Source organism: Parasteatoda tepidariorum, chromosome 9, assembly GCF_982258835.1.
Source record: "Parasteatoda tepidariorum strain Cologne lab strain chromosome 9, Ptep-v5.0, whole genome shotgun sequence".
In the NCBI taxonomy this organism is placed as follows: Eukaryota; Metazoa; Arthropoda; class Arachnida; order Araneae; family Theridiidae; genus Parasteatoda; species Parasteatoda tepidariorum.
This window is the reverse complement of record NC_141763.1, coordinates 35,701,430-35,724,010: the sequence shown is the minus strand read 5'-3', so window position 1 is coordinate 35,724,010 and position 22,581 is coordinate 35,701,430. Positions and strand designations below refer to the sequence as shown.

Here is a 22,581-nt window from a genome sequence, read left to right as displayed (position 1 = left end):
AAGCAAAGTTCGGCTATCGCGGGGCAATTGAGAAGGATGATCTCTTAAAATTGTCAGCAAAGCTGCCAGGCCATTGTGCTTTATATTAAAGCGAACAGCACAAGCTCTGAGTTTATCAGTTATTCTCTGAAGTAGCAGGAACATCTTCGATTTGCTCTAAAGGTTCTTGCCCTGAAAGAAAAATGAGAGAGCTTCCATCATTACAGGACAAATTGAATGCTGACTCTAAATAACATTGCTCAGATTGGTTATGATTAACATAGCTTCCGTCATTTAACTCTGGTATAGGAATATTTTCCAATTGGTCATCGTACACATGTACTACAGACCTGTACATCGGTCTACATGTACTTCTCGTCACTAAGTACGGGATTCGTAATGTTCACCAACCCACATATAGTAATCAGGATATCATCAATTACATCCATCATGTGCCAAGGAAGTGTATCTTTTTATAATATGAAATTTTTTAGCCTTTGGTTAAGTCGTTCGATGTGCTCTGTCGCAGAAGCAATTACTTCTGTCATCGAAACTTGACTTTCTTCAAGTTTAAAAATGGAGGCATAAGAAGAGTTACATGACTTTCTTTACATACTTCTTCAATTTTAAATCCTTTGTCCTCCATCACAGCATCCACCAGAGGCTCTAACATTTGAAATACGTGTGCTTTGACGAATGATGTAGATGTCACTAGTTCGCCCACCATATGCCCGGCTCATGTAGCAGAATACGCTTCCGTGTGAACAGCCAACTAAAAGCTTAACAGTATGATCTTAATAATTGGAATAAGTCCTAACCCTACAATTCAAACAGCTAGGTTTATCGACGACAATCTCCGTGCAATCAAAGACCACTCGTACATTTTGAAAAAGCTTGAAACAGTTTGGCATGTTCTCTATAGCATGCTCTTTCGTTGGCCAAAGTATAAAGTTCTGAAAATGGTCAGCTAAAGCAGTGATAACCTGTTAGGGATAAAAGATAACAAATTTGAAAATACAATAAACAGTCCATGTATATGAAAAGCCATAAATTGATCCACGTCTTACCTCCTTAAAAATAATTTTGACCAAATTCGGTGTACAACCAAACAGAATAGCAGCATAGCTGTAAGATTGGTTCTGCTTGATAATTTGAAAAGCTGAAAATATCTGTGTGGCATCGATCTTTCTTTTAGTCAATCGAGGTCACACGTCAGCAACAATCTGATGAAGTAGTTGAAATGAGGTTAAACCCGTAGCAGTATTTAGTTGCTTCACTGTTAAACTCGAAACATTGACTAAAATAGAAGCGAAATCTCCACTGTATACTTGCACACTTTTATCAAACTTCAAAGGTGGTACATCAATCGGTAGCAAGCTACTGTCAGCCTCACCTTCCAGTTTACCACCAGCAATTCAAACAGCTAGGTTTATCGACGACAATCTCCGTGCAATCTAAGACCACTCGTACATTTTGAAAATGCTTGAAACAGTTTGGCATGTTCTCCATAACATGCTCTTTGCTTGGCCAAACCAAAGAATATATAGGGGAGAAGAAGGAAAGCTCTCATAGACCTAATGTAAAACCAGTTCCCTCTGCTGTGGGATGTTCGAGCACTGCAGGAAAAGCAACCGTAAGGGAACAGAACTTGTTCCAGGGTGATAAGAACTTGTTTTGAGGGGAGTAGGACAATCTGCTGCTAGAGAATGTTTATATTTGTTTAAGCTGTTTTCTAAAAAAAATTTCTTTTACTGTTTATTTAAATCCTCAGCATTATGAGTTTTTAATATGGGCAATACTACAAACTTAACTAATTATTTTGTTTTTAAATGTCTTTTTTATGTAGCTTCTACATTTTGCATTATATTATAAATAAATGTGGGAAATAACACATATCATAAGTTATTATTTAATCAAAATTTTTCGTTTTTTGTTTTAAGAATTATTTTTATCAAGAATTGAGAATATTAGTTAATATGAATTATGTTGAAGCACTGCAATGAAAGCAAATTTTATAGCACAAGAAGTTTATTTATAAGTTTAGTTACATACACAATATATATACAACAAACATAAATGCGTAGTACATATATGCGTAGTACATATATTTTTTTTAATTAAAAATTTCTCATGAACAATCAATAACATTTAATAGATTTCATATAATATATATGGTAAATTACTATTTTAAAAAGAATAATTTTGCAGGAAACTGTGATAGCAATTGAAAACTGAATATTAATAAAATATATATAGAAAAACATTCAGGATCAGAAATTTATGACAATTGTTTTTATAAATAAAAATTTTAATTGATCTAAATTAAACAAAAGTTACTCACCCACTACAAATTAAACAAGAAAGTTATATTTTTAAAGAAATGGATGTAAATGAAAATTTCATAAATTATAAATACAAATATTACTAGGTAAAAATGCATCAAACCAAATTTTAGAAATGCATGTTAATTTTAATCAATTAAACTTTAAACAGTGTTAATTAGCAAATTAAATACTACTGAAAAAATCATTAAATTAAACTGTAAAAAAACTTTAATAATGATTAGGATACATAACAAAAATAAATATCTTATTTCATAATAAGAAATAATTTAATTAAAAGAAAAAAAAATATATATAATTAGTTCATCCTTTATTTATTTACAATTATCTATACATAGTTGCCAACATGGGTAGGACAAAATCCAGTAGGTTTTACAAAATATAAATTTACTGATAAATAATGCATAATACACTAAATATTCTACATATAGAGATTTTAATTTTAATCAACAAATAAAACTTTTATTGTTGTAAACATTATAAGTGGTCTACACTATTTTCCATTTATGAATGACATTTAATGCACTTAAATTTTAAATGATCAAGCAAACAGTCAGTGATCAAACGTTTTGTTCAATGACGAGTCAAAATTTGACTACATGATAAATCAATGTTTACTACCAACTGTTTTGCCACTGACAAAGTTGGAGAAGAATAGAGAGGTTTATTGATATTTGTCAAAATACAATTAATTTGCAGTTTTTCACATAAAAAAACCTTGTTATTCTTTAAAAATTCAAGAGTGAGTCTGAACTTTTGATCAGTATTGTATATACAATGGGAATTAAGTACATATGTTAAATGAAATACTAAAGAAAGAACCTCTGAGTGAACCAGAGAGCGACTTACGTCAAAACGACAGTGTGCTGAGAGCGACTTACCATCAAAAGAGAAACAGGGAATATCACCCGATTCCCCTTCACAGTAAGTGAACTCTGCAATATCAGAGTTACCAGCTACCTCTGAAACACCATCATTGATCTCAGTAAGCAGTTGTGTAGGTAAGCAGTTGTGTAGTTGTGTAAGAACTGTGTCATGATCAGGTTCACAATTCGTCATTCCACAACTGCTAAAAATATTTTGTGCAATTAACATTCGAGCCCTCTGTTGAAAGTCACATGCAGTAGGATGGTCATTGTTACCTCCTCTGCGTCTGACAACAGAAAAAAAGTGTTCTCAATTGCATCCTGATGAAATCTGCACATTAGTATGAATGGAACCTCATCAAGTAAAAGAGGAACCAGTTTCATAGCAGCAGATAAGGTGATTTGCCATCCCCATAAACAGGGAAAATTAATTTTCCCCCCCTTGGTCTGAAATTCAATTGACTTAATGAAGTCACAGAATTCAGCCCTTCTATTTATATGGGATGAAGTTTTTGTAATACCTGATTTCAGACTATTAGTTTTATCAATTAATGTGCGACTGTTTAAGCTGTCAAATAATTTATTGACAGTTGAACAGAAGTCAGCTGTATGCTTAACACTAGGAGGTAGATAGCCAAAAGTACTAAGAGTGCAAATACCCGCTGCAACAGATTGACTTAAAACCTGTACAGCGAGCTTCACATTCACCTCAATGTGCTTTTGCGTCAATTTGGGAACACTCCTATGATCCTGTTTGGAATCAAATTCATACAGAGAGGCCACATGAGACCAAACTGCAGATTTGAAACCATTAAAATGAACCGGATACTTTTTAAAGTTGTTCCGTAAACTTTTCAACAAGTGAGGCACATCAAAAAAAGTATATACGTTAACATTATCTACAGTAAAATCAGGACAGTCAACTGTCACACCCCATTCTTTGGCATACAGTTTAAGATTGTTGGCTCCCTGGTCACATACAGCAGCAATTGGGGTCATGCCACACTGAATGAGTTCACGTAACAGATTAGTCAGTAAAATCTTCAATGTGGCAGCCGGGGCTGTTTGTGTTGAGAAGAAGAAACCAACAATCTGTTTCCATTTTTTACAAAGCCCATGCACCATAAAAGATAGAGCGTGTGTTGCAAGCTTGGAGGAGAAAGATTGAATTTGGGATCCGTAATCTTCAAATCCCACAATTTTATCTTTCTTTTTATTGTAAACCAAGCCACATTTTAATGACATTTCATCAAAAGATATAATACAATACTTGTCATGTGGCTTTAACTTACTGGCTATAAGTTTAATTGAATTGAGCACAGCAGTTGAGAAACCTGGTTCCATTTTTATGCCAGAAACAATTTTTAAAAGAGTAGGTTTACTAGGCAAATTCAAAAATCGTTTCAGGGTGTTATATGCTTTAGGACTAGATGGGTATAACTGTAAGCAGAGATTTTTATCGCTTAAGGACCATCTATGTCCATTCTTAGATACTGAACTTGAAATTAATTGAGATCTAATAAAACTAAAAATAACTGGACTCACCAGAGGTTCAATCGAGCTTATAACTTGTTTTAAGTTTTTTACACGCTCAACTTTTGTTTGAGCATATTTCCTTTTAAGGAAATACAGTTTCGTGGCTAGGGACTTAGTCTACTGACGCCTAAGTCTAAGAAAATTAAGTCTCTGCAGTCCTCTTCTTGGTGTTACGTTGTAATCATCTACCACCAATTCAGACGCTTCATCCTGAGTAGAATCCAATTTCCCTTTCAGTGATGAAGCCATTGCAGAAATCTGCGGGGAAACTGGAAGCTGATCGGGCACCGCATTTTTAGACAAATGGATTCGCCGGGAGGTGGCGTATGCCTTTGCTCCAAAGTGACTGGAGCAAACTCGGAACCTGGCATAGAGGGCATTCGGCGAATGTGATGCCAGGTCCACCTTCCTTGTCCACTCTCTACAATTATTGAAAACAAAGAAAAAAAGAATACTTAAAACAGTTTAAATTATTTATATGTGCACAAGTACAATAAATATGTACCAAACATTTATAACAAAAAGCACAATTGATCAAAAATAGGGGAAAGCAAACTATTTTTTAGCCTCCTTAAACTAATTGTATGTCAACCAAATGGCACATATAAATAAGTGCCCAACTTGCAAGCAATAGGTCAATAATGTTTATTCTATTGCAAAAGATTTGCATTTGGGGGATTTTGTTGACAGATTTACAAAGCTGAAGGAAAATATCATAATTTTTTTTAAAACTGTTCCATGAAAACTGATTCTTAATTTATACATATTTTTTTAAATAAACATGTGTATTAGCTAAGATCTCTGATTCTAACACTAATGTAGTAAAAAAAAAATCACATAAAATTCAGAAATAATTCACGATTTTGTAATAATAAACACTTTAAAGTGAAGTGACAAAATAATTTAATGAACAAAAAAGTTTGTGGTTACTAGTAACAAACTAAAATTACATTTAGAGTAGCTTCAGAAAAATAATATAGATCAGTTTTAAACCATTGACCATAGTACAAATTCAAGTATGAAGAACATTCATATGGATACTTTTGATTGTAAGAAAATATTTCAAATATAGGATAAACTTTTTTTTTTCAAAAATATTTAAATTGACCCTTTGTATCACAGTGTTGTGTTTTTAATAATTTAACAACATTTATTATTAATTATGTTATTTACAATTTAACAACATTAACAAACAAAATTATAAAAATATGAATTAGTATTTTGATATTCAGATTGAAATTCATAAAATTTTTGTATTAAAAATTAGAGAAATATGAAAATGAAATTTCTGACCAGTTTTCTTTAAACATTAAGTAAAAAAAAATCATATAAGATTAAGGCTAAAAAAATTTTAAGCTTGAAAACACAATTACATTGCAAAACAAACTGACTGAACTGATAACAAACTGATATCTTACCGCGCAGGATCCCTGGGAAATCTGAAGTATCTCCTGTCTGGATGAGTGAGTGTTGTGGCTCGGCAAACACAACACTTATGCCACACCGAACTCCTCTATAAATCATGACAAAGAAAAGAGTTATAATATATTATCATACAACGTATAGAAATGTCTTATAGTTAAGTCACCAATAATTTGCTTTTAAAAAGAAAAGGCACAACAACACGAAAGAGTTTTAAAACTACATGACTGTTAAAAAAATACTATTAAATAAAGTCTTATAAACTAAGATGAAGTGTTGTCTTTTTATAAAATAGTATTACTTCCTTACAAACTTTGAACAATAATCAATAAAACTTTAGAATAAACATTGAATAAATGATAAAAACCATTATAGTCAGTAGAGAATTTAGGATCTAAATCATAACCCTTGAAATTAATAATCAGCAAGTGCAGGATCAAGAAACCTGCATATTTATTTACATCTGATTATATTCAAATAACTTTTATAAAATTTATTGAAGTATTAAACACATTACGGAAAAATTAAAATTATTTTTGAAAAATCATTAAAATTAGAACTCAGCTAGTAAGAATCTAAGATACCTATGTGTTTATTTATATCCGATTATAAACATTTACTTGACATAACAAAATTGTTTATAAATTGCTTAGCAAGTATAAAACATATTAAGTAAAAATTAATGTTATTATATAATATTAACAAAAATTACAACTCAGCAATGGATAATTTTCAAAAACATGTGCTAGTTTACATCTTATTATATTTATATCACTATGCATAAAATAGTTCATTAAATTATCTCATAAGTATAAAAAATATTAAATAAAAATCAAAGTAACTTTAATAATTAATATTGGAAATCAGCAAGTACAACTGTTTGTTTACATGATTATGATAAGATTACTTTACATTCCATTTAATTATGCTAACATTCCATTTAATTCAACAAATAGTTAAAACTCAATTTTTTCTATGATATGAGTTAGCTTAAATCTTATTATATTTATATCTTTTTTACATAATATTGTCCATAAAATTTCTCATCAGTACAAAAATATGAAATAAAATTAACTTAAAAAATTATCATTAAAATTAGAAACCAGCAAGTACAACTGTTTGTTTACATGTGTTTATAATCATATTATTCCATTTCAATAGGCAAATACTTTCAACCAAATAATCAATACATTACTTATATTGAATGTTATTTTATTATATGATAGAAAAATTTCTAAATCTGCAAGTAAACGAACAAAAGCATCAGTTTGTTTACATCACATTTGCACTAAGATAGGGATTAGTAAAGATCTTCGTTTAGGCTTAGAATATTAAACATTCTGCGCTTGCTAATTCTAATTCCATGGAAGAATGTGTTAAAATAAACAATTATAAAAGTATTACTTACTTAGAACTCAATTTCCTTTCGATGTCATCCATCTTCTACAATGTAAACTTAAAAGGCTCAATTACTAAAAAAAAAAATTAAATACGAAAGAACGCTCTAATAAACACGAAGAAAATTCGACGCGTTTGAAATTCGTGTTAGGAAGGTGAGTGAATTCTCAAACTGAGCATGCGCAATTTTGTGTGGGATGTTGCTGCTTTCCTAGCAATGCTTCGACATCCCAGAGACGGAGTTACGATTTCTCCCTAGCTTTACTTCTTCTCCCCTATATATTCTTTGATTGGACGGCTGTGTTTAAACGTGCCAATAGAATTATGGTGCATTGCAAGGTTATACTTGCACTAAGAATCTGAACCTTGCGGACAAAACATATGAATAGGCTCGTCATCAGAGCTTCGAATGTGAGCCCATACAGCTTTTCGCATTTCCGTGACAGACTTGGAATGCTTTCTAATAGCATTACCATAGTATGTAGTTAATTTTAAAATGAGAGCATCAGTGAGTCGTCTTTTCCCTCCAATGGTTTTGCCATTGGTGAACACCATGTTTCGATTCGGAGCGTTTAAAAATACGCTCCATGCCGACTACTTCCAGTGTGATTTTTCTTACACATAGGTTTATGTCGTATCATCCATTTATCGTAAGCTGGACCAAATTTAGGGCCCCGAAAAGTATCACAGCCCTTGCAAAATGAAGCCATAACTTCTGTGTCTAGTACTTTGCCAGTTTCAGCTCCAATCACCGTGCAGACACCAACGAGCGAGGTATGGCCTCTCGTCTTCCAAGTGCCGTCACCACTGACAGTATACTTATCCTCGCTAGATGTTAAAAGTTGCTCACTCTTAGCAACCTCATTCATGCTTAATTCAGAGACCTCCTGAGAAACTTCTGCAATTTTGTCATTGATAGCATCATAAGATTTTTTGTTGAATCGGAGATGGTAAGGACATAAAGTATCAAAATGTTTGAAGGTCATTTAGGCCATGACCTATGCACCGCATAGCCAAAACTGATCTGCGATTAATTTCATATGCATTTTTTTTTATTACCAACCATTTCACAACTTGTAAATGTCACAATAACATGCTAAAAGCAGAGATTCACATTATTATCATATCAGGCATATTTTGGGGATCAGAAAATACTTAAATCTTTTAATTAATAAAATAAAGTTGAATATCAGAATTGTTTTATTATGTCAATTTTACCACATTAAAATTATTTTTATTTTCAAAACTGATTTGGTGAGGGAAAAAAAATACCATCTTAATAAATATATAAAAATATTCATTTTGAAATTGTATTCGTAGGCATTAAAAGAGTTTTTAAATCATTATCCGAACCATGTGGAGATGATAATAATAAGTGTTTCTCAACATCATAGCTGTCGTCTACCATTAACAAATGTTCATCATCAGTATTATCATCCAAAACAAGGGAATTAGTAACGTTTACAGAGTTTATCAGTGAACAAACTAAATGAACATACTTACACATATTCCACCCTATACTATTATCCAAGCAGGTACAGATAAAATTGTGAATGCGAAACCCACAAACATCACATTTTAATGGGCATTTTTTATGCAATCTTTAACCTTTTTTACAGAATATATTTCGAATTTTCCGATAAAGAAGGAACAGACCAGGCGTTTTCACTGTCATTCTCGATCACAATACCAGGATTAAGGACAGAGCTTAATTTATGTCTATTTCGAATATTGCTCATTTTTGTAGTAACTTTGCCTCTCTCTTTCACAATCATTCTATCGAAAGTCTTATCTCTGACTTATTTCATTTAGTAATAAATTGTGCGATCAAATCTCTTTACTTTTTTTCCTTTTAGGTATATGTATTTTATCACTTCGTGCATACTTTCAATATATGCATTTGTGTTTATACCCGCCCAAAGTCTATAGCAATAAGGCCGTTTCATATAATACTTTTCAAAGTAAAGCCCAAAAGCCGTAGTTGCGTCTTTGCTTTTTAACAGCTGAAGAAAAGCTGGCAGTAAAGCAAGTTTCTTTTAACTTTTTTCTCCAACTATGGTCTACATGCCAAGAGCACAAAAGCCTGTTTCTAAGCATTATAAAATGATGGGTCATCATCTAATATAAAGACTCGAGGGTTTATTTCACCCGATTCACTTTTTTTCTTTATGCCTTGTAAAGCTATTTCGAGTAGGTGACTATCATGACGGTTACTAAAAATGAATGCGCAAGGGAAACCCTAATGCTTCTCGTCAACTACTAAGACAGTAGCAAGATCAAAATTGTAGGCATTCATACCATGGGTAAAATCCATGCAAATAATATTTTGCCCAAATATTTCCAGCATTCTTTGTTGTCATTCATTCTTAGCACCAACCAAAAATCTTCCTCAAAAAGAGTAGGAAAACAAGAATTTTTTTCACCTTGTTGTTTAAAAAGAACAATAGGAGTTTCTGTGCAGTTTTTAAATTACTCAACCCACTTAAGCACACTAGTCTTGTCATCCAGATCTAGCACACCTTCTGGAACTAGCTGATATGACATCTTTCCTGTCATATCAGCATGTCATCATTTTGAATGTCTTTTCTTGTTAGTAAATGAAGTCTACTTATTTCAGAAGACAGTGATTCCCTAATGTCATTTAAAATACATTCCATTGGGATATTCATCTTCAGTTGTTCACTTATTTTCTCTTTTTCTTCCTCTGTAAGAAGAAGTTTTCCGATGTCATGAGAATGCCCCACATGAGTTTTGGTAAACTCAACACATATTTGATGATTTTCAACAACTATCATAATTGCAGGACAATTTGAGCCTGTATTATTACTGCCCTTCAGTTTTAAAAAGTTTCTTTCCTTTGCCTTTTGCACACAAATACACCACTTCTGTGACAATAAAAAAAGACTTACAGTTTTATTGTTGTCTTTTCGCATCAGAATTTCTATAGTGTTTTCAGATTTTTAGAGACAGAATTTCTCCATAAATATGAGTTGCATTTTATAAAAAAGAAACAATAACAAACAAGCACCACTATTTATATTGATTTAGCGGATTTTAAGAACCTTTCTGTTGAGAGGTTTGTTGAAAACATTTAATCTCGTAATGTTGACATTTGCTAAGTTTCTCAACATAATGCGAAAAAATTTATTAAGAATGTGATTAGTTAGTTTAATTTTATGGTCTTGAATTTGACAGGTAAGAAGTTTACTTTTTAACATATGTGGCAAAGCATGCTTCTTTAAATTCTCGCAAACATTATTTAAGCGTAACACTTTAATAACGTTTTCAACGAACTTCTGTAATGTTGCTAACCAGAATACAAAAGATGCAGAAGGTTTCTTTAATGCTCCCCTGTCTTGATTTTTAATGAGCTGAATTAAAGGGGTGTTACATTCAGGTCCAACAAATGGTTGTAAGCAATCACCACAATCAAAATAAGCCTCCATGGTACATAAAATATATCCTGCAACATAAGCCAATGCACTCATTTTAAGCGAGTTTACCTGTACTGATGGTATTTGGTAGAGATTATGTAAAATATTTTCAATTTCGGGAGGTAATAAAATATTCTTCCAATTAGGCACTGATAGTACACTTTTCAGCTTTGGTATCGTTGAAGTTGCACCAAATTGGCCCACATTTGAATAAGGAGAAGAGGTAATGAGTCCAACCTTTAAAATCTTTTCTAACGAGAATATGGTGGACCTCACATCCAACATGTAATTGCCACCATTCATTTGTCTCAGGTTACTGAACAAAGATTCAACAGCATCACTGTTAAAATGAGCGGTCAATATATAGTGGTATCCACTCTCTAATAAATACTTTGTGCAAGACACAGTTGATTTAGTTGTGAGCACAAGTGCCTCATAAGTTTCCTTTATTAGAAATTTCATTGGAGGATTTTGTCTTTCACAAGCTGTCTTGATTGATTTGAGATAGTCGAGAAATTCTGTCTCAAACCATTGCAGTCGATCATCATCCATCGAGAAAAAGGGAAATTTAATGATATTATTGGAACTTTTTGTGTCAATATCATGCAGTTTAAACCATCTAAATGTACTATTTTTCATAAGACATATAGATGCTCCAGCTTGCTTAAATTCTTTGGCTTTCGGGTGCCTAACTTAGTAATATAGTTTTTTTTTACAAATTTTCCAGATATGATTTCTTTACCATCTGAACACTCTTTTCCTAACAAAAGAGATCTTAAATTTTTAATGTGGTTGGGATCGAAGCTGAAGTATAGGAATCTTTCAGAATTACAAGGAAAATGCATTGAGGCTTTAAAGCCATTTCGTCAGCAATTAAGGAACAGAAAACTCAAATGTTTTTTGCCTCTTCGCATAAGCGATCTTTAATTAATGATGTGAATCCCACATCTCCACTAGCTGACCCAATATATTTCCTTAAAGTTGCTTTTGATGGTAGCTTTAATACATTGCGTTCGATGATCCACCTTTATGCTTTAGGCGAAACAGCATGCAAAAGTACACGTTCACGTAGAACACTTTCTGGCCAACGTGGTTTTTGTTTATCAAAGTTTTTTATTTGAGTCAGTAAAAAATCCATATTGTTGCTGCTTAAACCTTCTCCACTCATAACTTGGAGTTTTTCCAACTGTCGAAAAGTAAATGTTATTTTTGAAGTAGTTAACTTTTCTCTCTAGTTGGTTGACTTTCTTATTAAGAAGAATTATTGTATCTTCTCTTTTTTTAGCTATCTTTTTAGCATTTTATTTCTTGAATTCGACTGTCATATGCTGATCCTTCTATCTTTGTTTGGGTATTTGCATCTACACTGAAAGGGGCAGCAAAATTCTCTTGAGCATCAATTAGGGATGAAACGTATTGAAGATTATCAACTAATAATAATAGGAAATATCAATGAAAACAATATATTTATTCTAAGATAACGTAACGTACAGTATTCCAAACAAAGGTATTCCTTTTTTTACATAAACAAAAATAAACATTATCCGAAATTCAGTTGTTCTGCAGTTTGCTTATGCGTACCGCAACATCCTCCCCACCCTGGTCAACCTCCAAAGGTATGACCAGTTGGATTGGACAGGTAATATGTTTTCCTTCGACACGAAGAATACAAGTACGAATTTTTCCGTCCCGACCGTTAATTAATTTAACCGCAAGAGCTTTTTTCCACACGTGTCTTGGTCGTACGTCCTCTTGTAGTAACTTTATGTCTAGAACCAAATCTCCTACTCGTGGTGATTGCCGAGCATTTTTTACTTGATGATGTGAACGCAGTTCCAGCAAATACTCTTTAGTCCACCTTTTCCAAAACATATCAAGTACATCTTGTTGTTTTCTGTAAATATTAGTGAGTTTATCACCTTTAAGCTCGGGTCCAGATGGAACAATAGTAAGCTTTCGACCAGTTAGGAAATGAGATGGTGTCAAAGCTTCTTCTGTATCATTCTCACCATGCTCATTAATCAAAGGTCCACTGTTGAGCAAGGCTCCTATTCCCACCAATACTGTAGCTAAGGTTTCCTCATCTAGTAATGCGCGACCAAGTGACTTTCGAAGGCACCGTTTAGTTAACCTATTAGTCATCCCCACCAAGCTGCTCGTGGTGCAATAAACTTCCACTTTATACCATTATGAGCATAGAATTGCTGCACTTCCGCTGAAGTCAATGCATTCCATAGAAAAATTAGTTCCTTGTTTGCAGCATGGAAGGTGGTGGCATTGTCAGTATATATGATGTGTGGAAGTCCTCTTCTACTGACAAATCTTTGTAGGGCCAAAAGAAACTTGTCTGTAGGAAGGTCGGAAACAAGCTCAATGTGCAAGGCTCTAATAGTTGAACATGTAAATAATGCGATGTAGGTTGTTTTTGTAGGTTTGAATGTTTTAACATAAACTGGACCTGCAAAATCTATTCCAGTCGTATCAAAGGGTACACAAGGAGTAAATCTATCTAATGGAAAGGGTGCTTCTATTTCATTTGAGCATATAGCATGGAATAGTTTGCACGTTAAGCATGTATTAATTACCCGCTTTATGGCTTGACGACCTCGGAGTATCCAAAATTTAGAACGTGCTCATTCCGGAGTCACACAGAAAATATAAAGAGAAACATTTTCAAGATTAAAAAAATTTGATTCATGAAGTTATAACACTACCAAATTTTTGGGAGCAATATTCGTTATTGGATTGCAGTATATGGAATATCAGCAGCATGGTCAAATGCAAAATCGTCTACGTTATCACGATCTTGGAGAAAGATCATACCGCTTGATGAACAATCCTCTTCAGATGTTCAAGAAAAATATGATAACAGTATTCTCGAACAAGCAAAAGAAATCTAAGGTTTCGAAATTCTTGATGAAGAAAATTTAGAAGATAGGTTTCAAAGTGATGCATGTGAGCCTGGCTTCCAGTATTTGACTGATGAAGACATCGTTATGTTGTTAAATAAAATAGTGATGATAGTAACTGATGCAGAAGATGTAGTAAATGAATGAAATACTATTTCTCATTCTGCTGCTCTGTGGAAACTTTATTAGATTATATGGGAGGATTTGATTACGGTGACATTACTGCGGTTCGTAAAATATGTGTATCGATATATGGCGAAGACGCATTACATATTTTTAATAAAGAAAATTCCTAGTTTGATGTTATGCATGCAAATGTCAGTAATTTTTATATTTTTTGTACTGATATTGAATTTTTCTTTAATAAAAGGAGTTTTCGGATTATCCGTGTTTTTCGATTGTCCGTGCGACCTGTCCCAGTGATTAACCCGGATAAGCGGGAGTGCACTGTATATATATATATATATATATATATATATATATATATATATATATATAATATTTTTATAAATATTAATAAAACAAATTTAACAAAATTAATATCACAGCATAAATAAAGGGTAAAGTTTACCATGTTTTGAGTGTGTGTTCTAATTTATTTGGCTATATTTCTGTAAAACAGCGCCGTCTGCTATATTTTGGGTTGCATCGTAGCAAGCTTGCGGAGTCTCCCGAATTCATTTGTGGTTTTGTTTTGCTGAAAGAGTTAAATTGAAAGAACGCATTATATGAAAAGCACTAAAATTATTATAATATTGGATAGCACTTTTTTTCAAGCTTTTTTATGCGTAAAAATCAGTCGGAAAAACTAACCCCACTTTTCAGTCTCCTATCAAAATTAATATCCTGGTTATGAATCAAAATATGTTTTGTTTTGCATAAAAAAATATTATTTTTTCGTAATCTTTTTTTATTACGTAAAAAGCTAGGTACTTCTGTAGAAAAAGATACTATTAATAAAAGTATTTTTTTAAATTTTGTAATTAATTATTTAAAATAAAATATTTTTCTGTAATATTTAATTTAGAAAAGAGGGAAAAAATTGCAGAAATTTTTAAAATATTCGTCTTTACACCTTAGCTTATTCTTTTGACTAAGTTAACCCACTAAAAATGCTAAATTATTGTAGTACAAGATATTAGAATTGCATAACCGAAAATATGTGATCTACCTGTTCATTTTCCTCTGTAGATGATTTCCCACGATAAATCGATCAATTAAATTGGAGCATTTTAACTGATGGTATAAAATCATAGCAACATATATTTCTATCTTCAAACATCATTTTAACTCGAAGAATTGATGATAAAAGTTCGAGTCCCATTCTGTTTCAAAGTTTGGTTTTTGTTGTTGTTACCCTTGAAAACACTCTCTCAACTGTGGCATTGCTAATCGGTAAACTATACATATTTAATCCAAACTGAGACAATTCCTTAAAAGCAAGATCACCACCTGCATTTTTAATTGTTGTGACCTTGCACCAGAAATCTATCCCATTTGTAGGAATGCCACCAGGAAAAAAATTGTCCCACTTTGTTGTTAAGAGAAAGCGCTACTGATTTTACATCTCTACAATTTGGGATTTTTGCAGTAATAATTCTATTGGCAAATCTGAAAATAGTGAACGTGTATGCGATAAGCAAATGTTCAAAGAAAAGTTTTCAATTTTACTTAAAATTTCCATATTTCCTGGAATGCTATTTTTCGTGCAACTGTAAATATATGGTAATTTATAAAAGTAAAATGAATTCACTAAAAAGCATTTAAAAGTACGATATCTTTTGGAAACTCATTGTCATTCACAACTATTTTCATTCAGCAGGTTTAATGACTCTAGATTTAATTCTGAGTTTCAAAGCGAGTTACGTGATTTATTTTTTCCAGAAGATAAACGATTAATAATAGTTGGAGTTAAAGATTTTTTCCCCATCATTCTCTCCGTGATTTTTCCATATATATCTTTGCCATTTCACGAGTCTACGATTTGAAACATAGATATGGAAAGATTATAGACTCCATCAGCAAAACAAATCAAGAAAACAAATTTAAGTTAAAGCGTTTTCAACAACAACAAAAAATGTCCTTTTTAAAATGGGTAAAGAAGCTGCAAACTTTCAGAACCATTTTATAATGGGAAGAGAAAAATTTAAAATTTAATCTGTGAGGAAAAAAAGTAGTGCATTTTAAAGATTTGTAGCGTTCGAAAAATAATAATTAGCCCAAAAAGTAGCGGGTAGCCCAAATTCGATTTTCAGTAGCGGGGACTTTCAAAAGTAGCCCAATCTGGCAACACTGGTTCTGAGTGAAAATGACGTAGCCTGTTCTGTCCATGGAGCTTACTCCTAGCTCCATGGTACTGTCAAGCGCGAGTCGCAGATCGAGTTTAACCTTGATCACGTGACTTTACTCTCGAGCTCAAACTGATTCAATACTGCTACTGTTGTCGTAAAACTTCGTTAAAATAGTTCATATTTTGGAATAATATTTCGGTGTTCATCGATCATGCGCAGCATTACAATCTGTTCCGTCATTCTGTGTTATGTTCATTTGTAGTAGATTGTAAATATTATTCTTAATTTATATCAGTCATCTGTTTTAAGAAACAAAATGCCTTTGTTTAGTTATTCCGTGTTTGACCCAGCGGTTGGTAAGTTTTATTTTTACCTCATTCTAACATAAAGATATTGACTAATTGTGTTGTGTTTAAAAGAATATCAAATTGTTGTCCGTGAAAATGACGATCTTGTAAATTTTCTAGTCGTTGTCTTTTTCTTCTGATTCAATACCTTAGAATTTTCTTTTAGTCGTAAATGTGGTGAAATAGCTCTTCTTTAACTTTAATTTCTTGCACTTCTTTTCTAGAGAAGGCAACTAGTGAAATGAATACCTCAGAAGACTGGGGAACTATACTAGAAATTTGCGATAAAGTCGAAGTTACTCCAAATGGACCTAAAGATTGTCTTCGATCTATTGTCAGGAGATTAAATAGTAACGTACCTCATCATGCAATGCATGCATTAACTGTAAGTAAATTCTCTTCTTACTTCTGTCTTCCGAAAAATAACAATCATTAAATGAAGAATAATTACGTATTTTAAGATAGCAATTTAATCAAAACCTGATTCAAGCCTTTCTGAGCAAATTTGATCCGATTTTTTTCTTTCCTATTTTTGCAAGTTAAAACCAGGTTCAGGATATGGTGTAGCAGTTCAATATCGAATTGAATTTTAATGCTGAATTTAACCAATTTTTGCATTTCCATGCTCTTTTAAACAGTTCTTAGAGATTTTTTGATGTGTAATTTTACAGAGAAACCATAACTTGCAATGTTTAATTCTCACTATTTTTCTACTTCCTTTTTGTTCGTTTTGCTTTAAAAATATGAGAATGCAACGTAATAGATATTATTAATCACCTAAATCTTCATTTCTGGTTTGACTCTTATAGTTAATTCTTCATTGCTAAACCTGTTTTTGTATCTTTTTTTAATAGTAAACCTTCTCTTTGAAATATGGAACTAGACAGAAGTGTATATGTATATTATGAACTACTAATTAAAAATACTGCTGCAGATACAGTGTCAGGAATTAATGTTAGCAAATGCAAAAAGAAAAAGCATTGTAGGCCCTTTAAAAAAAATGCTGTTCTGTGTATGTTTATGTCTGTGTATGATGTGGATCTCACATATTTCTTTTTGCATTTTAGCTTCTAGATGCTTGTATTAAAAACTGTGGACGTAATTTTCATCTTGAAGTCTGTTCCAGAGATTTTGAAGCAGAAGTTAAAAGGCTTCTAAATAAGGTATGAGGATGAAAGATTTTCTTCTTCAAACGTTTGCTAACATCTAGAAGTTTCATTATCTTATCTAAGCTTAACAATATTATTTAATAGGGTCATCCTAAAGTTGTTGAAAAACTCAAACTCCTGTTGAAAAAGTGGAGCTGTGAAGATTTCAAAAGTGATCCACAATTAAGGTACGTGGTTAATTATATTAAGTGCATTTTTAATTCCATTTTTCCTAGCTCTGCTTATTATTTAATGTTTAAATTAGATCAGAAGAATTTTGCATTTATAATCGTAATCAATAGTGAAGCTCTGAGAGCGTGGGTAATGTATGGAACCAATCCATTTAATATAAATTGAGGTAATAAATGTTGCGTTTATTGAAATTGAATCATAACAAAAACAATTGATTTAAATTTATAGCAAACTTTTTGCCTTTAGTTTATTAGTAGATTTTGATGTTATCCAATCTTTAAAGTTCCCACTTCACACAAAATTTTAATTTCAAATGTAATTGATGCTACACTCATGGAATGTAAAATTAACTCTAAATTCTTAGTGAGAGATTCTTTGCTGCATAGACATTTCTTGGTAATTTATATGCTAGTAAATTTTCTGAACTCATCAGGCTTATGGTTTGTTAATTCAAGTAATTTTCTTAGAAAGGTCTTGTATTAAGATACTAACTCATTAGAAAGAATGTCTCTTAACTCATAGTTTTTTTGCAGAAAGTATTTGTGTTAGGTCTTCCTAAAAATACAAAAAGCCATGGTCCTTTTTCAAAAATAACGGCACCTACAGTTCTGAAGGATATAGATTAGTGCCCTTCACGACAGAAATAAAAATATTCAAATAAATATGAGAAGTAATAGTATTTTATTTCGACTTAGCCAAAAAATATTTTCCACTATTAGGATAATCTGAAGTTCCTGATATAGGTTACTACTCTCTTTTCTTAAAATGAAAGAGCATTTTTTTCTTAAATATTAAGTGAGGTATCTTTGAAAAGGAGCAAGGAAGGTGCATTCCCAGAGCTTCGGCATTGTCGCAGGACGATAGAGTTCTTGCAGGAAGATTTATCTTTTAAAACTAAAAAAAAATTACTTTTCTTTTCCACAGAAATATACTTATAATATTTGAATCATGCATTTAGATAATCACTTTTTGACATACTCAATTTATGGCAATAGTATCGTAAATTGATGTAATGTTTTGATTGTATTTTCGGCAGTTATTGATATTTATCTTATTTTGAATATACCGATGTATTTCAAACAATGGAAAGTATGAAATGTGTATTTGAGTGTTTACTTTTTTAGCCAATAGTTCTATCGAATTTGTGGCAGTTATTGCTATTGATTTTTTCATAGCTTTTAAATCCAATATTTATTACACTATATTTATTACGAAAACCTAATCTCAAAACGAAACATGCCTGTGGGGAGTACAATTCGCGTGATTTTGTCAAAGATCTTTTTTTTTTTGACAATTACTACTATGGATTTGATTTTTAATTATTTTTTTATTGCGATGATTATTTATAAATTGGTAAGAAGAAAAATAAAAAAACTATCAGAACATGGAACAGATATAAGAACATGGAAAACTATGGAACATGGATGATCTGCACAAATGAGCATATTTTATAGTGATATTTTGTTGTGTAAAGTTCAAAATTGAAAAAAAAAAAAAAAAAAGGAAAATTTTATATTTGTTTATCTGGTTTTATTTAATTGAGAACTATTAATGGAAGTTTAAACTATTAAAAACGTTTTTATAAAAAAAACTAGGTTTGGTTATTTTTAAGAAAAATATTTAAATAACTTATTAAAAATAATCTTATGAAAAAAATCGTCTCTTCATCATTTCTTTTCTGCAGCAACAAAATTACGTGCTCTATATTAAATGTTAATATCATTTATCTATTAATATTTTCGAATTTCAGAGAATTTCTTTTATCTGTTAGCAATCTTTCAACATCTGCATTAGAAACAGGTAAAATATGTGCTATTGTAACTATTTGGAAAATTAAAGGAAATCTACTGGAGCTATTAGTTTCTTATATTATTGAATTAATTTTTTTGATACAAAGAACACTATTAGGAATATTTGGCAAGGATAGGTAAAGATTTTTGTCACTCCACTCTTCACATAACAATTCTTCATTAAAATCAAAATAATCAGCGAGTTCAATTATTTCTGAATTTCCATACAACTCTTATTTACACATTCCATCAACAAGTCTTGTTAAACTGCGTATGCTCAAATGTGATATCACATGCTGATTTTCTAATCTTTCTGATATGTCTTTAATTAAAATATCTAAAAACTCTTTTGCTTAGTAGGTCACTTTCAAAATCTGTAAGAGTTCTCTACAAAAAAAGTTTTTTTTCTTAACAATAAAAAGGGAGGGTTTTACGATTACGGTCCCAAAGAATCGCTTTCACATGCCCATCAAAGGATGGCAACAACAGATGTCTTTCCAAGAATTGAGGGGAGGGTAGAATACCTGAGGAGAACTGACCAAATAGCAAAAAGATATTGGGCGATGTACGATAAGGATCAGGAATTAAGCTTGTGACTCAGTGTCACATGCGTCCTTCTCAAAAGCACCATCGCTCGGTCCAATTAGTGCCATTATCTTGAGGAGTAGAGCTTGTTCCTCCAACTTTTTGAAAAAAGTTCTGGATTTCTTTTTAAATTCAGCTATAGTGTTTTGTATTTTTGGTTCTATCAATCCTATGTCTATATTTTCCTGCTGTAAGCTTAAATTAAGATGAGTGACTGATGATAGCACATCACATAAAAAATGTATTGATTTAAAAAAAATCTTAACTCTGAAATTGTTTTAGTAAACTGCTGGCAGTTTGCCCAGAAAGCTGTTTTGAAGATAATTGTTCTAGCTTTATTCACTATGTTAAATAAATTTTGTGCATTTTTCTAGTTAGTCGTTCTAGCTGAACTGCTTTTATAATACTTATAAGTATTATTTAGAATCTCATCCACTTTGACAAACCTTTTAAGGCACTCAAAGCTATCCTTTGTTGCCAATCTGTGGTTCATACAATTTACAGATATTATTCTGTTCTCTTTTTAAAAAAAAAATTTTGTAACTACTCCCTCATTTTTCCTTACCGTAGCACTGGCTCTGTTACTTACGAATGCAGACATTTTATTTACAGAACCACAGTCATTGACGATTTCAGATAAGGGTGATAAAATTGTGTCTGCCTTTCCATCTGGCAGGCTACAATCTCTTACAAAAGAGTATTTGGCTTCTCCATCTTTCATGTATTTTTCGACTACTTACACCCATATTTTTTTCATTATTTATGTCAGATGCTTCATCTATAGCTTCGGAAAATAAAAGGGCTACTGTTGATATCTGTTAGAATTTCTTCTTCCTGAACGCTGGCCATGCACTCTAATAGCTCATCGACTGCTGTGTAACTTATGTATACAGCATTATTATTTATGTCAGATGCTTCATCTATAGCCACAGAAAATAAAAGGGCTACTGTTGATATCTGTTAGAATTTCTTCCTGAACGCTGGCCATGCACTCTAATAGCTCATTGATAGCTGTGTAAGTTGTGTATACAGCATTATTATTTATGTCAGGTGCTTTATCTATAGCCACAGAAAATAAAAGTGCTACTGTTGATATCTGTTAGATTTTCTTCTTCCTGAACGCTGGCCATGCACTCTAATAGCTCATTGATAGCTGTGTAACTTGTGTATACAGCATTTTTCACTTTCTTTAATGGTTTTAAAATCGTATAGTCCTGATCATCTATGCAAAGGTTTATGAAATTCTCAAAAAAATAGTGTGTGGCATATTGTCAGGGAAGACACTAGGCTTTCAAAATCCCGGGTCCCTGGGACCCATGACTTTTAAAAAACTGGGTCCTTTTGAAAAAAAAATGGGTCCTTTACATAAATTTTTAAACAAATATAATCTTTCTGAAAAATACTTAATAGATTATTAGTACATGAATTATAACAATTATAATGCTGTAATATGCTAATATTGAAATATAATAGAAAAATAAAATAAAACAAAATCTAAATTTATGTAAAATATTTTTATTAGTGTGCTTCCCTCTCTACTTATTTACACTGCTTCCCCCTCTACGTATTTTACAAGACTGAAATATCTTATGTGCTCTTATAATTACATCTTGGGAATTTGACATATCTGGCCCTTCAAGTGTAATCATCATTAATGTTTTCAGTTTTCCTTCAGATATCCTATTTCGAGCACATGTCTTTATTCTTTTCATGGCTGAAAAGCCTCTCTCAGCATCAGCTGATGAAATTGGCAATACTGAGGCTATCTTTGCTAATTTAGAAAATTCTGGAAATTCATCACTATACTGTTTGATGAAGATTCTAAGAAAGTCTTTCATACTCATAGATTTAAAGTTTAATACGATCTGTTTAAAATACTGAAAGTTATTTTTAAGTTTATCACCAGAAATCAATTCTCCAAATGTTCTAATCAATATCTTCTGATCCATAATTCAGTAATTCCTCTGAATTCGTTGGATAATTAAACGGGTTTAACATCGAATCTAGTGATTTTAATACATCTAATGACTCCGCTGGGAAACGAAACTTTAAATTACCTACAACTTCAGATATAAAATTAGACTTAAAATGTTCATTTAAAGTTTGCTTTCCAAGTTTTATATTCTGATAAACAACATCATCTTCATCATTAGTACAATTTTCAATATAATTATTTTCATGCTCCCCCTTATTACCTTTAAGATTCTCTAAAACACTTATACAACTGGATACCATTACATTCACCTTAGAGAAAATCACATTTTGATGCTGAAATAATACATTTAATTTTTTTACTGGCTCTAAAACGTCCAGTATGATCGCAAGTAAAAATGGGAAATTGG

General features: G+C 31.8%; 2 protein-coding genes across 4 annotated transcripts in view; one reads left to right on the top strand and one right to left on the bottom strand.

The window, feature by feature from the left end:
• The window catches only part of Stam (signal transducing adaptor molecule), a 79,858-nt gene that overhangs the window by 11,157 nt on the left and 46,120 nt on the right, over positions 1–22,581 (top strand). The window contains exons 1-4 of one of the 3 annotated variants that reach the window (XM_087151566.1): positions 14,950–16,533; positions 16,749–16,909; positions 17,592–17,687; positions 17,778–17,860. In XM_087151566.1, the coding sequence (XP_087007692.1) occupies positions 16,494–16,533; positions 16,749–16,909; positions 17,592–17,687; positions 17,778–17,860 (380 nt within the window). In that variant the 5' untranslated portion in view covers positions 14,950–16,493. Of the gene's footprint in view, positions 1–14,949; positions 16,534–16,748; positions 16,910–17,591; positions 17,688–17,777; positions 17,861–22,581 lie in introns of those variants that run through there. The other 2 variants (XM_043045390.3, XM_087151565.1) reach the window with 2 other exon arrangements.
• LOC139426864 (uncharacterized) lies at positions 10,588–13,119 on the bottom strand. Its single transcript, XM_071186982.2, has 4 exons — positions 12,740–13,119; positions 11,882–12,002; positions 11,671–11,840; positions 10,588–11,596 (listed from the first exon to the last, which is right to left on the bottom strand). Exons 1-4 carry the CDS (start codon positions 13,117–13,119, stop codon positions 10,588–10,590), a joined length of 1,680 nt encoding a protein of 559 aa, XP_071043083.2.

Bases quoted from the DNA above. Each gene is read 5' to 3' on its own strand.
- LOC139426864 (XM_071186982.2), bottom strand. From the start codon at position 13,119: ATGACTAATAGGTTAACTAAACGGTGCCTTCGAAAGTCACTTGGTCGC. The intron at 12,003-12,739 runs GTTACTACAAGA...TAAAGCATAAAG, and splicing joins GATTTGGTTCTAGACATAAA to GTGGATCATCGAACGCAATG. The intron at 11,841-11,881 runs GCAAAAAACATT...AATTGCTGACGA, and splicing joins AAGATCGCTTATGCGAAGAG to AATGGCTTTAAAGCCTCAAT.